At 24.0% G+C, this 24211-nt stretch overlaps 2 protein-coding genes across 6 annotated transcripts in view; one reads left to right on the forward strand and one right to left on the reverse strand.

Annotated features, from left to right (window-relative positions):
• Positions 1-734: 734 nt before the first annotated feature.
• On the reverse strand, positions 735-2749 carry LOC126897081 (ADP,ATP carrier protein 2). The gene is made up of 4 exons (XM_050670495.1): positions 2471-2749; positions 2122-2383; positions 1790-2024; positions 735-1143 (listed from the first exon to the last, which is right to left on the reverse strand). Exons 1-4 carry the CDS (start codon positions 2661-2663, stop codon positions 898-900), a joined length of 936 nt encoding a protein of 311 aa, XP_050526452.1. The 5' UTR covers positions 2664-2749; the 3' UTR covers positions 735-897.
• A 2066-nt stretch (positions 2750-4815) lies between these two features.
• Positions 4816-24211, forward strand: part of LOC126897080 (band 3 anion transport protein) — a 30634-nt gene continuing 11238 nt past the window's right edge. For 2 of the 5 annotated variants that reach the window (XM_050670490.1, XM_050670492.1), the window contains exons 1-6: positions 4821-5300; positions 9051-9347; positions 16717-16906; positions 17582-17691; positions 17782-17867; positions 20871-21040. In XM_050670490.1, coding sequence (XP_050526447.1) covers positions 9282-9347; positions 16717-16906; positions 17582-17691; positions 17782-17867; positions 20871-21040 — 622 coding nt within the window. In that variant the 5' untranslated portion in view covers positions 4821-5300; positions 9051-9281. Of the gene's footprint in view, positions 5301-9050; positions 9348-16716; positions 16907-17581; positions 17692-17781; positions 17868-20870; positions 21041-24211 lie in introns of all 5 variants that reach the window. The other 3 variants (XM_050670494.1, XM_050670491.1, XM_050670493.1) reach the window with 3 other exon arrangements.

Genomic DNA, 24211 nt, shown 5'->3' on the forward strand with positions numbered 1-24211 from the left:
ATAGTCTATTTTGTATTAAATGTTTGTTTAAACTATAATTTTTTTATATAAGTAAAAATTTACTATAACAAGTTGGAGTTATATTCTCGCGATGACATGAATAATTATATATTGAAAATATACGTATATATACACATATTTTTTTTAATAAAAAAAAATGCTTGTATGTGTCACTCTTCAATTTTTAAGATAAGATTTGGAGTACGAGCCTAGTGATGATTAATTTTAAAGTAAACTCGAGCTATAAAATAGCTTTTTTAATGTAATTTATAAATCATACTATTTTTGTAATTTTTTATTAAGTGTATTATTGTAAAAATATGTCTAAAAATATTGATTCTTAAGGGCACATTAGCATTACAGATTAACTATAAAAAATTCACAGATATAATTATAAATGCATTAAATAATTAAAATAATTATAATTTATATTATAATAGAAGTTTTAAAAGTTTATCTCTAAGTATTATTTTGTCGTGTCACGTAACAAATTGTAATATTGTTAATTTCTAATTTCATTTGTGGCACTGAATATCTATTTTGGTATCGACTAATATGGGGCGCTAAATTTAAGTTGGCATTGACAATATTGTACAAGATTGTTGAAAGTCATATAGCTGATCATCCGCCAGGCAAAAAATGTTATATAAATAGAATTACTTAAAGTACCTATCTGTAGATAAAAAAATATAAAGAAAATTTAAAATAATACTAATTAAATTTTAACGCAAAAATAAGTAACAACTATATTTTTTATTTACATAGGTAATAACAATAATGATGTTTTATAATACAAAATATTCAAATGACATGATACACATTTATATAACTTAGAGAATCTTTAGATTTATCCTTGCTAACTTATTAATTGGTTACTATGAATGGAATTAATTTATCTTAGACAATAAGGTCCTTGATTTCGTCGTACAATACCAATACTAAAGCACCACCAGTTCCTCTTAAAACATTGGAGAAAGCTCCTTTGAAAAAGGCTCCAGCTCCTTCAGTCTTAGCAATTACAGACCAACAATGAAGAGTGCTCTTGTAAACTAATTCAGATTTAGCACGACCACTCTGCATCATCATACGTCTCCTGACTGTATCGAAGGGGTATGAAACAATGCCAGCAACAGTTGTTACGGCCTAAATAATACAATATAATTAATTCATAAAAAAAATAATTGTGTGAAAATTACATAATAAAATAGTTCAGAATTTAAATGCTAATCATGATAGCAATGTTTAACACTTTTACTGAAGTATATCATATTTAGAAAGACATAAATGTTTTTTTTAATAATTAATTAATCAAAATTTAAATAAAAAGCAATTTGAATATGTTATCCTTACACTCAAAAAAATTCTTTAAAGAATATTTTTGTGCTACACGAAATTTATAAAAAAAGATATCATTAAAAGTTTCCCAAATATTGTAGCAATTAAAGTAACCCGAGTATGATTCAATAATTTTCAAAGTAAAAAAAGTATTTTTTTTTTATTAAAAATTTTTCTTTTGCTGTTTGTTCGTTAAAAATTTTTAATTTTGTTAAATGCAATTTTTTCTCGTTACAACTAATAATTTTATTATGTACTGCTGAAATTGTCTATAATTACAATTCATTTCTTGTTTTCCCGCTTTTAAACACACGATTAGGCTCAATTCAAAATTTCATTACTGATTAAAACAATATCATAGCTTGTCTATACATTCTTAAATGTATAGTTATGATTGAATGACATGAATTAAATTTGTTTTATTTACTTGATTATGTTATAGTAATAGAATTACCTGAGCAATAGCCCAAGAAACCAAGAAGCCTGCAGATTTAGGGTCGGGTAACATACCCTTGGCCGTGTCAAAGCAACCGAAGTATGAAGCTCTATAAATAATAATACCTTGAACTGATACACCAAAACCTTTGTATAATCCAACAATGCCGTCAGATTTGAATACTTTAGTTAAGCAATCTCCTAAACCATTGAATTCTCGGGCTGCTCCAGCTTTACCAACATCAGCAGCTAATCTATTGAGTGAAATGCGTTTTATTATTTTTAAAAATTTTAAACTTATAAAAACATATATTGTACGATGATATTTTTTTAATAAAATAAAGGACTTACCTAGTCCTAGCAAAGTCTAATGGGTAGACAAAACATAAAGAAGTAGCTCCAGCAGCTCCACCAGATGCTAAATTACCAGCAAAATAACGCCAAAATTGGGTATTTTTGTCAACTCCACCCAAAAATACTTGCTTGTATTTATCTTTGAATGCAAAGTTCAATGCTTGAGTCGGGAAGTATCTGATCACGTTGGCCATGTTTCCTCTCCAGTATGCAGTCATTCCCTGTTCCTTAGGAATACGAATGAAACAATCAACCATACCTAATGAGTAAATTTTTATTTTAATCCCAATTTTTAGTAAATTTTTCATTAACTTCTTCGGGCTATTTAATTTTCGGATTTATTTACCTTTATAACGATCTTCCGGCGCAATTTGTTTGGAAATATGTTGTACTTGCAATAACAGTTTTACACGTTCAATAGGGGCGACAGCAGTCTTGGATACAGCAGCTGAAATACCTCCAGCCAAAAAATCCTTTGCAAAAGCTACTGGGTCGCCCAATGCTGGCATCATTGGTGTATCTTTCTTTATTACGGACATTGTAACTACAAATTCGATATAAAACTGTTAAAGAAAGGACCCTTAACACAACGGAGCAGATACACGACTGAATGTTTAACGTCCCAGTTATGCTTATATTACTCGACTTCAGACCATTCGGCTTTTTGCCAGAAATCTCAACCTGACATTGCATTTCATTAATATAATTAAAATAATTGAAATATTGTGAAAATAATAAAACATTGGTCAATTGTCTGATATATTTTACATTTTTTATTTTATATGACGATTATCAAAAAATAATAATTTAATTCAGTATTAATATGATTGGTATCACAAAAAATAATGTCATCAATAGCTTGTTGATTAGATTTTAAATCCCGCATTTCTAATTTACCTAGAGCCTCCATTACACTTTTATTTAAAATATTGATTTCTTTTAAATTAAAACTTAACTAACTTTTAAACTACAAACATAGTTTTGAATTTCTTACGGATTGTAAGTGTATGTATTCGACAAAAAAATTGTATTCAAGAACAACCTTAAAGGGTTTAAACGTATTTTCTCCCAACTAATAAATATGTTATTGAAAATGAAAATTTTAGATGTGCAAACATCAAACAATAACAATCTTTTAACCAAAAAACTATACTATAAAACTAATGGCTGTTTTTTGTACTATAATTTTTTTTATTAATTAAAATGATATGTATATTCAGATATTACAATTAAAAATGTTACAGTAACTAAAAATATACTATAAAATTAATAATGAAAAACATTAAAATTATATTAAATTTTTTTATTTTTATTTCTTTTATATCAAGTATCCCACTAATATAAATATTTTTAAAAATTTATCTAAATAAATGTTGTTTTAAAATTAGTTAAATTTGTTACATTTATTTAGCTGAATTTTTTTTCTGAAAATATATTTACAGATAATATAAATTGCAATCTATATTTCGGAGAAATAACCCATCATCATCACCTGGTTTTTCATTATAAGAGAAAAATATAAAGCTTGGTTCAATAATTTGTTACGAATTTATAGAATTTTTTAGACAAATTATAAAATTAATTAATCACACAAAACAACATAAAAGCTGTATAAAAATTTATCTTAAAAATAAAAATGCCCTTAACCTAAAAATATTTTATCAGTATTTTATGTTAGTCTTGCAGTCTATGATCAACATCTACCCCAAGGTCTCAGCTACCTACAAACATTACTGCAAACATATAATCAAGGTCTAAAATAATACTATTTGCCAAATAAAAAGTTTAAATTGTTATATTTTAATAAGCACGATGCTCAGTTAGACTAGTAATCGATTATAGTGCTATTAAATTGTTATATTTTATTTTAGTAATAAACTTAAATAATTTATTACAAAAATTCTACTAGTTTATAATTTTACATTAACACAAAATATTAATTGCAATATTATTTTAATTAATTGATATTAGTATTAATACTAAATTAGTAATAATTAATTAACACTAACTGAACATTAATTTAATAATTACACTATTTTTAAAAAATGTAATTTTTAAACAAATTAAATCGTCATTTTTTTGACGGTTCCTAAATTTTGAAATATTTTTCTAAGTTTCTAAAATTGAGGGCTTTCTTGACTTATAGGTCATAAATATCGCTCCAGTAAAAGTTGATAATTTTTATGAGCAAACACCAATACCTTCTTAGTTTTACATCCAAATTAAAATGATTTTTTTTTTCAAAAAAGCTTTCCAAATTTTGTTTTGTTGAAAAAATTGTTCAATATATCTTTTAAGAATGTATGTGGTATTTTTTGTTCCTTTTTATGTAACAATATTAACAAAAATAGTTGATTAAAAAAAAAAATGTATCCACATAAAAAGTTGTTTGTGCCCTTTTATCAAAAATTTTTAAATACATCCCTGTCTATTTACTTTTAAATGTTTAATTTTATTTTATAAGTAACGCTATCTTGTGTAATATGTGTAACTAATGTTGATTGAGTTCTGCTGGTAGATAGCATTCGACTGAGTGAATTTATGGGAGTCAGGTTAACGAAAGTGTTACGCATGACTGCGACAATACCCGACGACAGACGAACATGCGGCTTCTGTTCTTATTACTCTTGTCACGCTGCCGACCCGGACCATCGCCACCACTACCCTACTCCTAACATGGTTAGTCATCGTATCCGCAGGTTTCACCCTGCAGATCCGTTGCCCAGGTCCGCACCACATTTACTCATTATATTCGCAGCTTGTCCGCGGTATGCAGTCGTGGGTCGATCGCATTCAGTTGAATCGGTTTTTATTTAACTTTTTTGTTTTCATTTTTTTCTCTTCATTCTGATCATATTAAAGTAGCAATATATCATGTACTTTATCTTATATGACAACAATATTTAATTTTTTTTCTCTCAGTTGACACTAATAATCATTCTGTATAAACCCAATAACGTGTAAAATTTCTTTTGTGAGAATTATATTGTTTTCGTTAAGATAGTAACTATTTAGAGGTTTATTGAGTTACATGTACAAGAATTTTTACTTTTATTTGTTTCAATAACTTACCACTGTCGCGCGAAAAATAAGCAAAAAGAAACTGTACTTACACAAATTTGTCAGTTTTAAACTTGACCTGCCTTCAAAGAACATTCGAATAAAATATTTTTAGGGTATGTAAACAATTTTAAGAAAATCTAGTTACATAAGTGATTATTTAGTTTTAAATAGTGGCTTCTATTTAGCCAGAATTAAATTTTTTTGTCTTATTTTAAGCTACTTTTAACTGATAAAACTAATGGGTTTTAAATACTGTGTATAAAAAACTAAATATATAACGAAAAGTCAGTTAATCATAAATTTGTGTTATATCATTATATGACATAATCGATAACATTACTTATCACACAATTGCTAAAATTGAACTGTTTTAGCAGACAGATTTTAAATGTAAATCAATACCAATTATGCATTAGTAAAACTAGTTAAACTCATAATTTTAATTATATTTTCATTTACATTAATTATAAATACATTACTTACACGGTATATTTATTTACATCTTTAGTTAAATACCATTGACATAAGAAACGTTTTAACTAAAATAATTCCTGAGTTGCTGATATAAATACACTAAGTTTTCTTTAATTAATTTATGACTACTTAAGAATATTATATTGGTATATATCGATACTACAGTAATTTTTGTCTTTAGATCATGGATTTCAAAAAGTATTTTAAATGATATTACATAAAAATTTTAGTTTCATGTAAACATATAAATACGAATAGTTAATTATAATGTTCATTACGTTTATTACTGTTTATTTTCATGTCACGATGTCAATGACAGTTAAACTCGGTTTACATAAATCTGGTTATAATACTAAATATATTCTATCCTACGATAATAGATAAGGGCAAATAATTTAAAACTAAAAAAATATTTAACTCAAAAAGCTACAAAAATTATTAAAAATTTCCAAAGTATATATCCATGACATTTTTGCGACTTTTTGAGTATAATATTTTTGTGTAATTTTCAAAGTATAATTAAGGAGAACGAGAGGGATAGATCATCAAAAACAAAAAAAATTAAATTGTGAAGATTTTTCTTAAGTATATCTTTCCCAGTACACAAATTAAATCACTGAATATATCTACTAGAATTATCAAAATTTTTTATACTAAAAAAGGGACATGTTTTTTTTTTTTTTGAATTTGGTAAAATTAAGCATTAATGTAAGTCATACTATCCATTAAATTTTTTTACATGTGTTTGTAGTCAATGATAATTTTTATTTGAGTTACAACAACAAGTAGATTTAATTTTCACCTATTTTGAAGTAATTAATACAAAATAATGATTTATATTTTTTGTTTTATTTATCTTATTTTTAATTTATTGTTAAATATTTAGTATTTTACGTTTTTAATATGGCGTAATAATTATCCTTAATAAAATAACGATTTTTGTGTAAATTTATTATAGTACAAATAATTAAATTATTTTTTTTGATCATGTAAGAAATGTCAAAATTTTAATCATTAAATATAAAATTTATTAAAACGGTAAAATTCAATAAAATTGAGTGAATATTAATTTTACTGTAACACTGACGAATAATCGCTTAATGGCGTTAGATTTGATACAGTTGTTTGACATTGAAAAAAAAATCACATTTTTAATAATTAGGTTATATGTTACCATTTTTACAATATTTTTTAAATTAAATTATTGAAAAATTAAGTAAGAATACTTTCAATCGCATTTAATTGTTTATATGTAGTCATCAAATAATTTAACAATAGTGTAATATTATGAATTAATGAATTCATTGTTTTATAGTATTTTTTTAATATCTTTGATTTTTTTTATTATTATGGTAATATATAAAATTATACTAGTAATGAATTCTATCATAAATATTATGTTATCTCACATTTAATTATTTCTATGATGCAGAAATAGGCGGTCTAATACGGACCACATATGGAAATTAATGACCCACCAATAATATTTTACTTTCTTGTTTCTTATTTTAATAATATAATGTATATAGAAAACAAATTTTATATTACAATAAATTTATTGGCTACATCAAACTTTTTTTCCTGGCCTTGAAAACCATCCGGTCATTTCAAAAACTAATTGCCGACTTCTGCTTTAATACATGGTTGTTGCGTTTTCAAAAATTTTAAAATTAACATTGGCCTCACGAGATATTTTAAACTTTTAAATTATTTACTTAGTTTTAAACATGTTTTTTAACAATTCCGTTTTAATAATTCAAAAGTGTCGTCGCTGGAATTTCGGGGTTCAATTTTATAATGTTTTTTGCGGATTTCTCTTAAAAAAAAAACCTTTATTTTTTTTCATGCTTGTAAGGTTTTTTTAATAGCGGGGTGCTAAGCAACTAAATTGTTAGCTTTGCCCTTCCATCGTGCCTATGTATCATAGGCACACTTAATTTTTACACAATAATAATTGAAAACTTAACAATTATTAATTTACTTTGCTTTAAATATATTTTTTAACAATTACATGACAATTTTATACAACTCGAAATGTAATTCATTAAAAGAGTTATCTAATAGAAATTATTTTTGTTTCTACATGTAATAATAATAATAAAAAAAATCAATTAATCAGTGAACCATAAATGAAAGTGTCATCGATGGCACCTTTTGTTAATTTTAGCTTATTATTTTAATTTACTTTTATCTTATACACTTATTTTATCATATTTAACTGATTGTATAATTGATAATGATTAACTAATAAAGTTGTCCAAAGGCGTAATAAAAAATATCATGTTTTTTGTTTAATAATGTTTTAAATTTAATAATTTTTTTTATATTTAAAGCTATCTAATCGATTCAGTTTACTTTTAAACTATCAAACCTTGAAAACAGCGTGTTAATAGTTAGTATTCCACTACTTACTATTTGATATTATTTTACCATCTGTGTAAACATAGGAGACATAAACGTGCTTGCTACGGGAAAAAGGGTTTAACTTTACAAATCAAATTTATTTTTATTTATACTAAAAACAGTAAGAATCCTGGTATTAAGTATCACAATGTAAAGTTTTTTATTGAATTTTTAAGATAGGCTTGATATATAAATATACAAAATGTACAAAATAATAACTTTAAAGCTATTACTATAAAAATGAATAATAAATTTATTAATTAAAATAATTAATTATTAATTAAAAGGTCGTTTAACTTGTATCAAAATAATTTAACATAAATAACACTAAATTAAGATTTTTTAAATCTTAAAAAAAGTGATTCTAGTTTTAGTTAATTCTAGTCCAATTGTTCTTCAAAATATTTTTGGAAATTGTTATGAAAGCATATAAATGTTAAATTAATCTTACATTTTGTTACTGATATTATAAACTTTGACTCATTTTTGCTTTTACTATGAACCAAATCAAATTATGACCCTTTTAATTCAATAATAACGATCTAACTACGGCACTATTACTTGAATTTCAAATTTGTCTTATTGCATTATTGCAGTTGAAAAAAAAATTGACCATAATAAAATTTTTGCTCTTTCTAAAAATGTCTATTGTTAATACTATACGCTTAATTTATGAAACATTATAAATCGCCATAAGTCGGAATATTAAACAATATTTTTTGGATATAAGTAGAAAATGCATCCAGACATAATTTGGGGGTACTTGAGTTATATGATACTGATTAAAAACTTAAAAAATGTTTGTCGTTTTAGTATGTGATCTTAAAGTCAATATAAAATTACAAAAATCTGGATATACTAAAATTCCTTCGGCCTGAGAATATTTATAAATTATAAGAATAATAATTATATATATATAGTATTATTATTTAAACTTTATATCTTATAAAAATAATATATTAATTACTTTAATTTTTTTTTCTTAGGTAGGTTCATATTTTTTCCAAAACAACAGAAATAGTATATCTATCACCAGAAGGGAAACCGGTACGACTATTAATGAATTCTTACGGTCAACCTGCTAGAAAAGGAAGATCGCCTAGAAAAAAGATTCCTTAATAAAAATCTTTATACTAATTACTTTTACTTCACAAATAATATCTAAAATAATTTTTAATTTGAAATAACCCCAATAAGTATACAGATAATCAATCGTTATGAGTTCAAACGAAGATAAAGATATTTCACAACCAAATACTTCATTTGGACTAATTAATTTACAGGTAAGGCTTATATATATAAATACAATACAATACATTTCGCGATAAATTAATAAGAAATTTCAAGACATATTATGACTTATTAAGTGATGATTAATTCTTATTATACATATTATTATTTGGAATAATTATTTTTAAATCTTTACATTTTGTTTATGAGAAGCACTAAATAGGTTATCGATTTCCTGTTATCTTCTTACCAAGCTATTCGTTATTAAAATTAAGTTTAATACTTAAGAACAAAGTTAAAATGTAAATTAGACTAGAATAACGTTCTCTTAATTACTCATAAACATCACAGCGGCGTTCCTTTGAATTATACAACTTTCTTATTGTTGATTAGTGTCAATTAAATTTTGCATGATACTTATAAATGTAAGCTATAAGTAAAATAATTATAACTGAACTCCAAAAACTGCATCATAAATTAATATTTTAAATTAATTATTATTTAGTAACATACTGCTAGAAATATTAGTATCTTGATGAAAAACTCTTTTTGAATACCATATTGTTTTTCAATTTATATAAAAATTCGTTTTTTATATCCTCTTCGAGGTCAACCCCTTGATCAACAATTAGTTCATATATAAAACTTTCGTTAGTTATTTTAATTAAACATTTTAAAAGTCTTTTCCTTTTAATATTGTGTCTCTAATTTATTGAATAAAAAATATTTGCATTGTTGCTACCTGATTTTTTCAAGTAAATTTACATTGTTATTTTGTCAATTCCGTCATTTTAGCTTGCCAAAATCACAAAATACATCTGTGTATAACATATACTAATATTAGATTTGCATCAAAATGGTTGACATTTTTGCCAAAAAAATATAAACCTATTTATATTTATGATTTACCTTTAACCTTGTTCACAACAACTAATTTTAATATTTTTGTATTGCCGTTTAAATAATATTTCCAACTTCATCGGAGAAAATATAGAAGTAAAAAAGAAAAACTTAAACTAAGCAATTATGTAAAAATATATAGTTAATGATGATGACACTTTCGATTAAAAATATAACAATGATTATCTCGTGTAAAATTATCATTGACGTTTTAGGGGGATAATTTTTACATTTTGTAGTTTATTGTATTTAATCAGAACTGAATATTAATTTGTCCAAACAGTAAATCAAAACTTGGAACTCAAAATTAATTGTGTTTTAACACAATTACGATTGTTTCATTTACTACTTATAATTTTCAAAAATACGCTTATAAATCAAACAATTTTTTTTTGTGTTAAAAATTCAATTTCTTGTAGACTAATATTTGTCTGTTATTTATTGTTTTTTTATTTTATATGGTTCTATGGGATTTCCATAAAAGTTTTTCATAACAAGACCTTGTAATCTTTCTAGATATTGTGATATATTATTAATAATTAATAAATAAATAAATTTTTATTTTTTAATTCTGGATGTTGTATACTTTTTAATTTTACTATTTATAAACTCTTATTTTGTGTATTTATATTATCGTTTTTAAAGAGATATATGTTTATTATACTTAACTTTAACAATTCCTTGAATAAAAAAAAAATACTGTACTTAATTGACATCCCAGGAATTTTTCAGAAGTTAAAAAAATGCCAATCTCATCTATACCTCTTGAAATTTCTATTTTACCATCTACATTTTTAGCTTCTAAAACTATTAATTTATTTTTCATTATATCACACGTTGAAAAACCTTTAGTTGTTATACTTGTTAAATCTCTTGGAATCTTCATGATAAAATTTACCTTGTTAGATTTTAATACATTATGTTCGACGAAGTGGAGCAGGTAATTGATTATCTGTATACATATAGTGTCGCGTGTAGACTTTTAGTTAAAATAAAAATGCTTTATCATTTTTAACACAATGTAAAGAAACAATTAATTCCTTTTATATTACTATAGGGGTTTTAATTAAAATCATTTATTAATCAGCTATCAACTTTTTTGCTTCTAATACAAATATTAAATAATAGAATAAGATTCGAAACTTAAAATTTAACGAAAGAGATAATAGCTTAAAATTTTTGTGGGTGCTAAGTACACTTAGCAATCACAACATTAAAAGATCTTTTGATGTATTTAAAGTACTTATCTATTTGTATTTATACAGCGAAAGATCTTTGATTTTATAAGACCACAGTTTGTATAAGGTCAGTTTCTATTTACATCTGAATATATTTGTACGATTTATTTTTATATAAAATTCTTCTTTTGTTAAGCAAGAATATAAAAATATATTTTAAGACGCAGTACAGGAATCACTCTGTATATATACATTTATAGTACTTATACATATTAAACATGNTACAGGAATCACTCTGTATATATACATTTATAGTACTTATACATATTAAACATGTTATGTTACAAATAAAATTATAATTACATAGTTTTTGCTTTTTAAATATTTTATAGGATTAAAATTTTTATTCGTTATTATTGTAATTAAATAGCTAAATTACTAATCGTAGATTGTCTAGTAAATTTACTTTTTACTCAAGGATATCAAATTATTAATTTTATATAATATTTTGCTATCAGTAAATAGCATTGTAAATAATAAATCCATCATTTTACTATCATAAATCTAATATTAAGCTGGTTTGTCAATATTTTCTCCCTCATAGTTGATTATACAGAAATTTAAAAAGCGCTTCTTATATTTTCACGTAATATTAATAGATAGAAAGGCCACGTTTATGTATAAGTCTAATAACTTAATTTAGCTAATAATGCGTCATACAAAAATCTCAAATTAATTCATAAAGAACTTATAACAAAACATATAATTGTCTGAAGTTATTTTTGTTGATTTTGTACGTTAAAGAATCAACTTATTGACAAATAAAATTTGAAATTATATTATCTTTAAATTAAAAATATAGTTTTTTCTTACTATTGTGTATAATTTTCAATCAAAATATCAGTAAAGAGAGTATAACTATATAAATATTATTTTCATTATTTACTTAAATTTATAATTTCAAGGTAGAAAAAATTATCATTAAAAATATAGAAAAAAGTTTTATGAAAGTCTTTTCTAATATTAACATTGAAATTATATTTGTTAAAATATTCCTTTCATATTTGAATAAAAATAAATAGTAGGATTATTATTAATTAAATTTAAGCTAGAATGCATGAACTATTACTAAGTTTTTATATCAAGACAATAATTAACTACAGTAATGCTAAATACTTTATGTAGAATGTGATTAATAAATTTTAAAATATTATAATTACGCTGGTTTTATTGAAAGGAACTCTTTCTTTTCACTACGTTAAAAATATAATTCCATAAACAAAGTTTGATCTATATCAAGCATTTCTAGCTTCGATGTTTGCACTTTTAATTCAAACAATACTTTTTCTTTTTATTCATTGGACATATCAAGACGGACGCCATTGACGTCATTGATCAATAAATTCAAAATTTGAACCTAGTTTTATTTTCCATGTATGTCATTATTTAGATACTTGAATTTAATTAAATAAAATTAATCAAAATGATTAATTAAATAATAAATTCATTATACGTTTTCGGGTATTTATAATTGTTCAAATCATTTTTTTTGTATTTTAATTATAAGCACTTGAGTTAGAATCAACTAAATAAGTAATAAATAATAAACTCAAAAAGTATTCTGTAAATATTAACTCGTTAACAATTCTTATTACATTATTAACGTACAAGTTCTAATAAGTATTTTTAAATACATTAGTTATACGTGTCTAGATTTTCCTTTTTTTAACGAATATTGCCAAATTTTGATATTATTATCTGTTTGGATGATAAATTTTAACAATTCTGTATAATTTTCGGAAACTAAATTTGTAATTGGTATTTTTGATATTTCATTTTATTTAATTCACTAATAATTATAATAGAAGCTAAATAATTTGTTTTCGTTAAATACCCTAATTTAAGAAAAACCTGTATCCGTCTTATTTTATTAACCTGAGTTGCCACGTTGGTGACACTGGGTTATAGAACGGCTATAACTATTATCGAGCGGCCTCAGCATTTTAATGACCTTGAAACGTTTGTTGCATCCTTTGCAAAGAATGTTACGTTAGTTATCGCGCATACTTCAAAGAATTGTTTCACACTTAAAGAATTCTGTCTATATATTTAATTATAACCCTATAGACATTTTTATTATTATTTTAAATCAAATTGGTCACATGCTAATAAGGCTTAAAATTATTTTAGTTATTTATAATGTACTAATCTATTTAATGCCTATTAGATTCTTTTTAAATTTCCGAGAACTTGTCTATTTAGTGTGTTATAATTTTGATTATTTATTGATCTTAAAAGTTGACCATATACATTATAATAATATATTTTTAAAATTTAATTGTTTAAACAATAAATTACAATTTTTTAAACGGCTAATTTTTCATACAAAAAATTAATGTATTATTATTTCTGAATTGTTTGTTAATTTATAAAACCCTAATGATTAGTATCATATAGCACAAACATATAGTGAGCATCGAATTAGTTAAAATCTGTTTACTTTTTAAGAATTTGTATGCAACTTAATTACATTAAACATTAGGTATATATATTTTTTGTGTAAACTTAGTAGCTTGAATTTTATTTGTGTAAACTCCCTAAATTGAATTATAATAATATTACTGTTGATATTTAATACGTAGTAACAAAATATAATTATCTGAAAAATTGTATATTAAATACTTAATTGTATTTAAAAAAAGTAATAAATTTTTAATTCTATGAATGCACTCATAAATTTTTACATAAAATTATTAAAATTATAAACACTAATAATTATCTAAATATCAGGATAATTCATTTATTTTTTTTAATTTCTAAATTTCTTAATTTATCAACACCACCATTAGAATGTGTTTTTTTTTTAAATTGTGTTGCGATAAAATTGAGTCAATACTGAGTATTAATAATAATAATTATAATGTTCAATTATAAACTAAAATAAAAAATTAAAATTTTTGTTGTTATTATGTTGTAAGTTGATTTAAATAACAAATTACCAAAAAAAATTGATAAAATTATTAGGAAAGTTCAATAAATTAGTTGTTCTATAGAGATTTAATAAACGCTTAAAGGTTAGATTGAAGTATTATTTCTTGGGGTATCTATTCTGAGTAATTTTCAAAATAATATATACCATTTCTTAAGTTAATTGTAGAGTTTATATATTATATGCCAACCCAACCGTGCACCTTAACAACAAATTGCGCTGAGAACACTTAGAAAAAATGAGCTGTTGTGCCTTAAGATATCTTTTCATGAAATAACAACAGAAGAAACATTCGCCAATTTGTTTCGCTGAACCGGTCTTTGAAAATAGTCCAGTAACCTTGGCCGTGAAAGGAGAGAATGAAGGTTTCGTTTATTGAACTCAATAGTGTTCGATAGCTAAGCGTTTTAAATTGATTTCAATGTTTTAGAATCACAGACCGTTCATGTCCTTGACCTAGACGTTTCAATTATTTATTTATAAACGTTAATGCAAAAGTATATCATTAATGACACTGCTGATATAATATATCAACATTAAAATATATATTATATTCTAATATATTTTGTTTTTCAAAAAGGTTTGTACTTCTCATTTTCTACCATTATTATTGCTGTAATAAAAAATAATTTTAATCAAAACGTAACTAGAGTTTTTCATATTAGTTATTAAATAATATAATATGCTACTGCATATTGTTATTTAATTAAAAATTTGAACAATATTTTATTTTTGTTTTTATTATTTACCAAAAATTCTATGTTGTCATCACTATTGATTATTTTATTACACGAAACAAAGCTTAATATTTAAAACTTCTCAATTTGCTTAAAGTATCCTGAAAAATTAGATGATAAAACCTAAATCTAAATATGAAAATTATTTTGGTCGTCAATTATAATACTTCTCGATTTCTCCAGAAAAAAATAAATCCATAGGTTTTATTTGAATATTTTAATACTTGTCATAAAACATAACAATTATTAGTGAGTCAACTATTTCAATATAGCTTTAAAAACAAAATACTTATTATTTTCAAAACATAATAGTGCTTTACATGGTCAGATACTTGTAACTGATAATGTAAAGTTAAAATGATAAAAATTAAACGTGTTGTGTTTTTGGTTAATTTATTTTCAGCTATTGCTATTCCTTTACAAACATCAGTTTTTTATTTACTTCTGTAAATTGCATGAAATGTGTTTGAGTAGTTAATAAAGTAATTGATAAAGAATATTTCATAGAATATAATTCATGAATTAATTTATAGAGTTCTTATCCGCATTTTTTGGTTAATTGTAATATATAGTTAGTTAAAAAGGTAAAAAAAAATGCTGTTTTGCTCAATAGTTACAATAATATACATTAAACACTTAATTGTGGTACGTGAGCAATCTACATACATGTATAGATTATACTAAAATAATATATTTATCTACCTTCTTCATAAAATAGCAATTAGTTATACTACTATAATGCTATGAGGCATAACTGTAAACAAAACTATTAATTACAAGTACCTACATTGAACGTTAATGTATTGAATTTTACGTTATGTCTATTGATATTTGAATCTCTCTTTTTAGAAGTAGACTTTTTCTAATCATTCTTTTATACTTGATAACCAAATTTTGTTTCATTAATTTATTCTTCCATCTGATACGTTGTGATATAGCAAACAAAGTCGAAGAAGAAGCTATTAAAATTTGTATGAAAAGTGTAAGATTATGTAACGTTGAAATAGTTCTATTTAAAAATATATTTAAAATTGCATCATTGTTAAAATGTATTGTATTTGTTTAAGTAGTCCTACTTATACCTTAATGATATAAAATAATTAGGTTAAGACTTTTAAAAATAAATGAGGTACTATTATTACCTTGACAAATTTGCAAATTAGCTAGCTCTGTAGTAGAACACTCGATTGGTAATCAAACAGTTGGGTATAACCGGTAAGCCGGTATAGCGTATAACGTTTAATGTATTTCCAACTACCAAAAAAAAATATACATTGTTAGTATATATTATTTATTTGGCAATTAAAATTTTTATAAATAATCTTGGACAATTAATTCGTTTTTTATCTAATTTTTAAAATTCAAATTCTATATATATATATACATATTAGATTTTATTTTATTCTCCATATATTTTATTTTATGTAGATAATTATAATATAATTCATAGAAATNTCTCCATATATTTTATTTTATGTAGATAATTATAATATAATTCATAGAAATATTCAAATTAATAATTAAAAAACCTCAACTACTAATAATTGTCGACTTATTTGTTAAAATCATTTTCTTATAATTTTGAAGTTGTTTTAAAACAAATAATTGTTTATTTTAGGACGAGCATATAAAATCTCTAAATGATGAATCAAAATGTCATGAAGAAAGAAATTTGGATGAAGAAATGGAACGTGTTTTTGCAGGGGTTTCGAGTGAAGGTGATGCAAGTCGATTTGATTTATCAAAATTTGATGGTGGACGATCTCCAAAGCCCGACGATAGACGTCTTAGCGAAGACGATTTTATTGGTGGGTGGTAGCATTGTTAGATTTACATTATTTTTCAATTTAAAAGTTTACAAAATATAACTAAAAAATCAATTGATTTTGGTAAAGTTTTTATTGCTTATGGATAAGTTCAATGTGCAGCGTCATGAAATTTCTTCTGATTAACTTGTTATATATTTAATACATGCTTAAACATAACTATATTTGAAGTAATAACGTCAAACTTTAAAACAAAATAATATTAGATGTCACGCACTTCTATTATTATCTACATAGCTGTTATGAATTGCCTGAATGTAAGAGCAATGACATTTCGCAACATTTGTGACAAGGTGAATTCTCATGGTTGATTTTTAATTATCTTTTTTTTTTTCAAACAAAATTATATAGTATACAGAATACCATGTATCCTTAAGTAAAAAAAATTTCATGAAATTTGTTAAAAAATCATATTTTTTAATTTATTTTGAGGTCATAAATTTTAGATTAGGTCTTTACCATTACAGTAATTTCTTTAAATGCTTATTACAATATAAATCTGTAATTAAATTATAATAATATAATGACCGTCCCATTTATACGATCGGGGATCACTATGCATACTTATCATATACCATAGTATATGTATTGATTTTGGTATTCGTCTCGATTTTTAAAAAACCTTTGGTATATTAGTCAATATAATTTTGTTTGTAGTTCATCGCAATAACAGTCGACCACATGTGCACATACCTCTCAAATCGATTGCGAAGTCTAAGAGGAAGAAATCTACTACTTCGTTACAGATAAAAGATTCGGACACGGAGGTATTAATTTTATTTTTTTCAAATTATATTTGAAATATATATAATATCGATTTTGAAATAATTTAAAAATAAACCTACGTATTATTTTAGAATTTAAATAAATTCGAGGATGAAAAGTATATTACTGATTCTGATAGTGCGATGAGCCCACCTACCACAAGTCGTCGTACTTCTAGGTAAAAATTTACTTATAAAGTGTTCCAAATTTCATTAACATGAAACGTGCAACTCTTATTTTGATATTAATATTTTATTTAACGGATAGATAGATTTTTGTATTTTTAAACGCGTTTCGTATATTTTATAACTACATTTTCCTAAAAAATTAGCAATTATGAATACTATAAAAATAAATTTTTATTTTGGCTGAACATTTTATTATATTTGTGAGATAAAATGTCGTATTGTATTTTTTTTAATTAGTGTGTTATATCATGACCGTTATTAAATAAAAGAAGCTAAAATGATAACGATTTCTTTTCTAACATTTTAAATAAAAAACAGTTTCTAATAACGAAATGAAAGTGAATTTTTTCATTTCAGTGGATAAAATACAATACCTTTGGAATGATTATGGCTAAATAAAATGTAATTATCAATCTAGTAAAACTTATAACATAGAGAAACAATCTTTAGTATGGCTAAGAATTATGTACATTTATACATTTTATTTGAGCCACCTTGAAAGGTCCCAAATTTGTGCAACTTTGTGATAGAATTGTATAGTATTATAGAAAAAATTTTCGTTTTAAGACATCGTTAAAAAAATATAGCGGTGTTTGGTATTTTATGCATTTTATTCCTAATTGTATTTAATAATAAATTAAATATCACCTTCAGAACCGGATTAATACTTATATAGACCCTATGACGGTACCTTGAGATGGGACCCTTATGGAAACTATCACTACCATAAGAAAAGTGATGAACAACAAAAAAAAAACCAGAAAAATTCTGTCACTAATCATGACTAGTCTAGTAAAATTCGATATGGACCTAGAACTTATCCCCTCTTGTCCCTCCTTAATCCAGTCCTGATTACCTTATATAATAAATTTGTTTAGATTGCACATGAAACTATATCTTTTTGTTTTCAAAAACGTATGCTCAATAAGTAATGTACATAATCGTTTTATTCATGTCTATTGCTTTACTAAAATTATAAATGAAAGCGTTTTATTGTTTGCAAATACTTTCGCCAACATATATATGCCAATTTTTAGTTAGTGTGTAGTACATATAGAATATACAATTTTCTATATCTAATGTATGATATTTATTATACATATTTACTTTTAATTATAATTAAAAATAATTATCTCTAGATTTTCTCCGTATTTCTCTAACTTTTTTTTATTATTTAAAAAATATGAACCATTCCAGCTTTAATTAATTAAATCTAAGACTGATCTGAATCCTTAGACCAAAATAAATTTTAAAATATGAAGCCTAGACCGTAAATTAAAAAATTAAAATAGACCTAGATTACAGTGACGTATTTAGAGAGGGGGGCATGCTAATATTTTATCAATAAATGTAATTATCTCTGTTTTTAAATTGAAAAAAATTTCACTTTTTTCATGATAACATGTGTTTGTCAAGTGTAGATTAAAATATTTTTCTTGTGGAGCAAACATCAATGTCCCGTAGGGTTGTCTCAGAAACGTTATCACTTATTACTACAAAATACGTTGAATTTTATTTTTTGAAGTGCTCAATACGTAAAGAAATACACTGTTATTGTTTACATACAGTTATTATATACCTGTTTTTAATTAGAAAGACTTTCCGATGACTGACCGTCTATGAATCATTGTCCTCTAAAAGCTATAATCATGTATTTTTTTGTACTTGTAATAAATCATTTAACTATTTAAATAATGCGTGAATTAAAATAAGATTTTCAATGGTAATAAATAAAACAATTTTCCCAATTTTCAATATACTTTTTTTAAAAATCATACCAATTTTTTGTTTTAAATTTTGTTCCAAAAAATCTGTGTCTGTCAAACGTTTGTTAAATTAATTCTAATATAATGAATATTAAGTTTAAAAAATAAAAACTTTCCAAAATCTCGATTTTTAGAAAATATTAGGTTTTATTACCCAAAAATCATACAACTTTCGATGAAAATAGTCGATTTTGAAGTGTTTTGCTTAGCAATAGAACATCTACATAGTTACTTTTTTTTTAAATAATTTTTACAGCTTAGACTACGTTAAAAAAATATTTATTAATGTTTGTCTCTTTTAAGAAAAAAATACATTATTATATTTTTGTCATACTTCAAAATAGACATTTTTTAGCATTTTTCTTATAACAATTTTAATGAGGCGATAACAACTTTAGTATAAGTACTTATCGAATTATAAATATTTTAATATATTGAGTGGGTATATAGCGTGAGTGGGTACAGTTTGCACTGGTGTATATACTCTCCACTTGTGCTACATACCTACTCTATGTATTAAAACGCTTGAAACTCAATAAGTACTTATTCTAAGATTATCATCGATCCATCAACATTTTTTTAAGAAAAAAGCTAAATAATGGCTACTTTGAAATTTCGAAAAAATATAAGTAATAATTAAAAATTATCTTAATTTTCTTTTTTATTAGAGACAAATAATAAAAAATATATTTTTAACATAGTCCGAACCTGTACAAATTATTTAAAAAAAGTAAAGCCAAATATTTGCTGGTTCAAAAGTTATTAAAGATGTCAGAACATGGTTGAACATTCTGTATATATATAGAAGATAATGCAAATATTTTGAAGACTTAACAGTATTCGAGTACCAAAAATATAACTTTGAAAAAATTTCATATGCAAAAAAAATTAGTGTACTAGATTGTATTTTCTAATCATTTTGTTAATAATCAATATTTTCATGTAATTTTATTCGGTGGTTGTATAATGGGAGGGGGTGTTTGACTTCAATAGTTGTTGTGGATTATATACAGGTTAATTCATATATATAAATCAAATAAAATGAAATAATATAGTTAACAATCATTTTTAATTCTTTGAAATTAACAACACCAGAATAATGCTTAAAATCTGTTATTATTTTATTTATTATAATTTTGGAAGTTCAAATAAATAAATATGAGCTCATTCTTTTGATCTCGTATTACAATCATATTTTTAATAATTAACTTGTTTGATTTTAAATAGTAACAGTGGTGAAACACACTCATTGATGGCTGGAAATGGTAATCATTCTGTAGAAATTGAATCAGATGGTCTTTTAAGTAGTGAATGTGAAACTCCAATGTACGAACCACCTCATTTTGAGCATTATTTTAGACAAGACTCAGCAGACAAGCGTGTGCAGTTCAATATAGGTGAGTAATTTGAAAATGATTTAAAATATCTGAAAAATCCTTAAATTTAATTGGTAATAAATGGTAGAGCCATATTTATTTAGTACTAATCAGAAGCGTACTTAGAAATAATTTTAGGGGGTGGGTGAATTAATTTTTATACTTTGTTAGGTACGCTAGAAAAAACTTTTTTACTAAAAATAATTTGATGACAAAAAAAAAAAGGTATAAAGCTTTTAAGCTATAATTTTTGAATATCGACCTTATAAAATATTTATAGTGCTGGTCCAAAGACCCCTATCGCCCCACTTATATACGCCACTGCTACTAACAATTATTCCTAAAAACTGCTCTTAACGACAGATTTGTTTAGCTAACTTGATATTATGTCGCCTGAAAATCAATAGGTTTTAACGCAGAAATTTTCGAAACATTCATCTGTGGTAAATACAATGAAAAATTAATTACGCATCTTTTAAACGCTAAACACATACTGACAGTCAGTATGTGTTTAGCGTTGATAATGGTAACATTGTTCCCGAAATACGTATCCGCGATATTTTAGTAATTTTTTTGTGGCTTATTGAGTTGAATACTTTCAAAATTTTTTGTTTTTAGTTTTAAATTAATATTTTTAATATAATTTTAATTTTAAATAATTAGCCACAAGTGATCAATTTTTATTATATATTTATATTAATATAAAACTAAAATTGATAAAAACACTATTCATTTCATGCCGTTCCAATGATGAAATAGATAAATTTTCAACATTTTAATTGATGCACATATTATCATAGCCAATTGTATTGTAAACAATTATTATATTTCGATGGTGAAGCACATGATTTATTATCTTTAAAAAAAATAGTTAAAATTTACCCGAATAACATAATATAAAATTTAAATTAAATCTGCAGTAATATTAAAAAAAAAATTAAACATTTTTATTTAATTAAACCGAAGAATAACTAAATTATAAGCATTTAGAGTCTAGTCTCAGTCTTAATTTTTGGAAAAAAACGTATTCAATATTTTTAAACTTTTAAGAGGAAGTTTCTTAACTATGCATATTCCAGGGTGGATGGTAAGTCCATCGCCAGAGAGAAAGACTCCAATCACTTAACTGATGATTCGTTCTGCAAACAAGTGACCGAGCGCATCAGGCACTGCCGCGTACCTACTCGGCCATACCGTCCCACTACAGAATTAATACTTAAAAATAATATCAAAAATAGGTGTTCAGTAAATAAGGGAACGGGTTTCTATTGTTCTCATTGTTTGATTAAACAATTAAACTGTTTCCATGCTTTTTGTACACTTTGTATATTTAAAATTACACTAGTCTGGTTCTTACATGATTCATTTTTAAATGAATGGAGTTGTAAAATGCAAGCTTGAGTATATCCTGTGTATTAATAAATTATCGATGTTATTTCAAAATTGATATCAAAAACTTCAATATTCTAATTAAAACTGATTTACGAGGGATAACGATATCTATACAACTTATAAATAGATAAATTGTTTTATAAAAACTACAAGATTATTAGATGTTCACAAAATACAAGGATTAGCTGAAATACTCGCCATTACTTCTGTACAAACACAAAAGAAATTTTACAATTTATTCAACTTCATTGATTTTATGTTACATTTTTATGTGATCTCCATAAATATTTATTATATATTCGTATATTATGAACTATACTGGTTCTTATAATTTCTTTAAATATTTATAACTAATAATTTTATTTACTATAATTTATTACTTGAGTGGCTACCGATATTTTTAAAGTTCTTCTATAGTCTTTCGTTAGTTAAGTTTGTAATTGTGATTAATTTTATAAAAAAGTTATATTAATAAATAAAATTTGTGAATTTTTTAACAATCTTATAAGCTCAGAAGTATAAACTTTTTCTTCGCCTTACATTTATGAATTATTGTCACTGTTAAACGGGTTTTTGAAATTGAGTTATTTTTTCCTTTTTACATTTTAAAACAATAAAGGACGATTATTATAAGTATTATTTAAAATATACATTGAATAAACATTTTATCATGATAACAAACTTTTAAATAATATTTCTTAAACTAGGTCGTCCTTTCGGAATTTAAAGTACCTGACGTAATACAAAACATGGTTTTTACAAAATTTAAAGACAGAATAAAGGATAGTTATTTTTATTTACATTTAGTCCTGAAACTGTATTTTATTATCTGTATTGTAATTTACAGTGTTGGGAATATATACAAAAAGTTCCTGCAAAGTATCAACGAATAAAATTATTCTTTAGACTTAGATCCTCATCAAATAACATTTTTATTGTTTAAATATACTTGTTCTTTTATTATTTTTTTTCAATGAAAAATTCACAAAACACTTTTGAAAGCTAAAATAACTTATTTTTTTATCTATTTTATTTATTTTAAAGTATATTTAAAAATTTTGAACACGTTTTATTTCTTTAGAAAAATTTCAATGTATAGAAATACATGTAAGATTTTAAGATATTTTTAAACTGTTCAAGTCCTATTTAAAGTGTTTTAATAAATTATTAATACATACATTTAGTGGCTTATCTAGGGATAAATATAATAATCTAAAAACTAAATAGTGTTTTTTTATAACAACGTTTTTTTTTTAAACGTCGTCCCTTCGCGTTTAGTAAAGAGGATTTGCATAATTTAGCTACCGTCTCCAAAAGCTTAATACTTCTTTGCAAGTAGAATATAATTATAAATTGTTTTTGATTGTATAATTACATCAATTAATTAATTAACATTTCTTATTTAAAAACTACTGACATACAATTAATTATTATTAAATCGAATCCACTTAATTGTAAGACTAATTCATAATTTGATGATAGAATAAGTGTTAAATTATATTGCCATGCATTTTTTTTTATTTATAATCAAATAGTCTTTTAATAAGTATATTCATTAGAATAAAATTTATTTGTCAATCGTAACAGACTAATGTGAAGAACAGAGATGGTTATTGTTTTCTTTTAGTCTTCAGTGTAAAAACAAATTATTTATTATCATATTTTATAAATTGCCCAACTTAAATGTTATAAGAAAAATATAGTTACTTTCATACACGTTAATCATAAATTAATATTAAATTAATTTAATGAGGCTCATAGGGTTTTTAAAAAAAATTTTATTGGTTAATACATAGATAA

Source organism: Daktulosphaira vitifoliae, unplaced genomic scaffold (genome assembly GCF_025091365.1).
Source record: "Daktulosphaira vitifoliae isolate Bord-2020 unplaced genomic scaffold, ASM2509136v1 Scaffold_1, whole genome shotgun sequence".
In the NCBI taxonomy this organism is placed as follows: Eukaryota; Metazoa; Arthropoda; class Insecta; order Hemiptera; family Phylloxeridae; genus Daktulosphaira; species Daktulosphaira vitifoliae.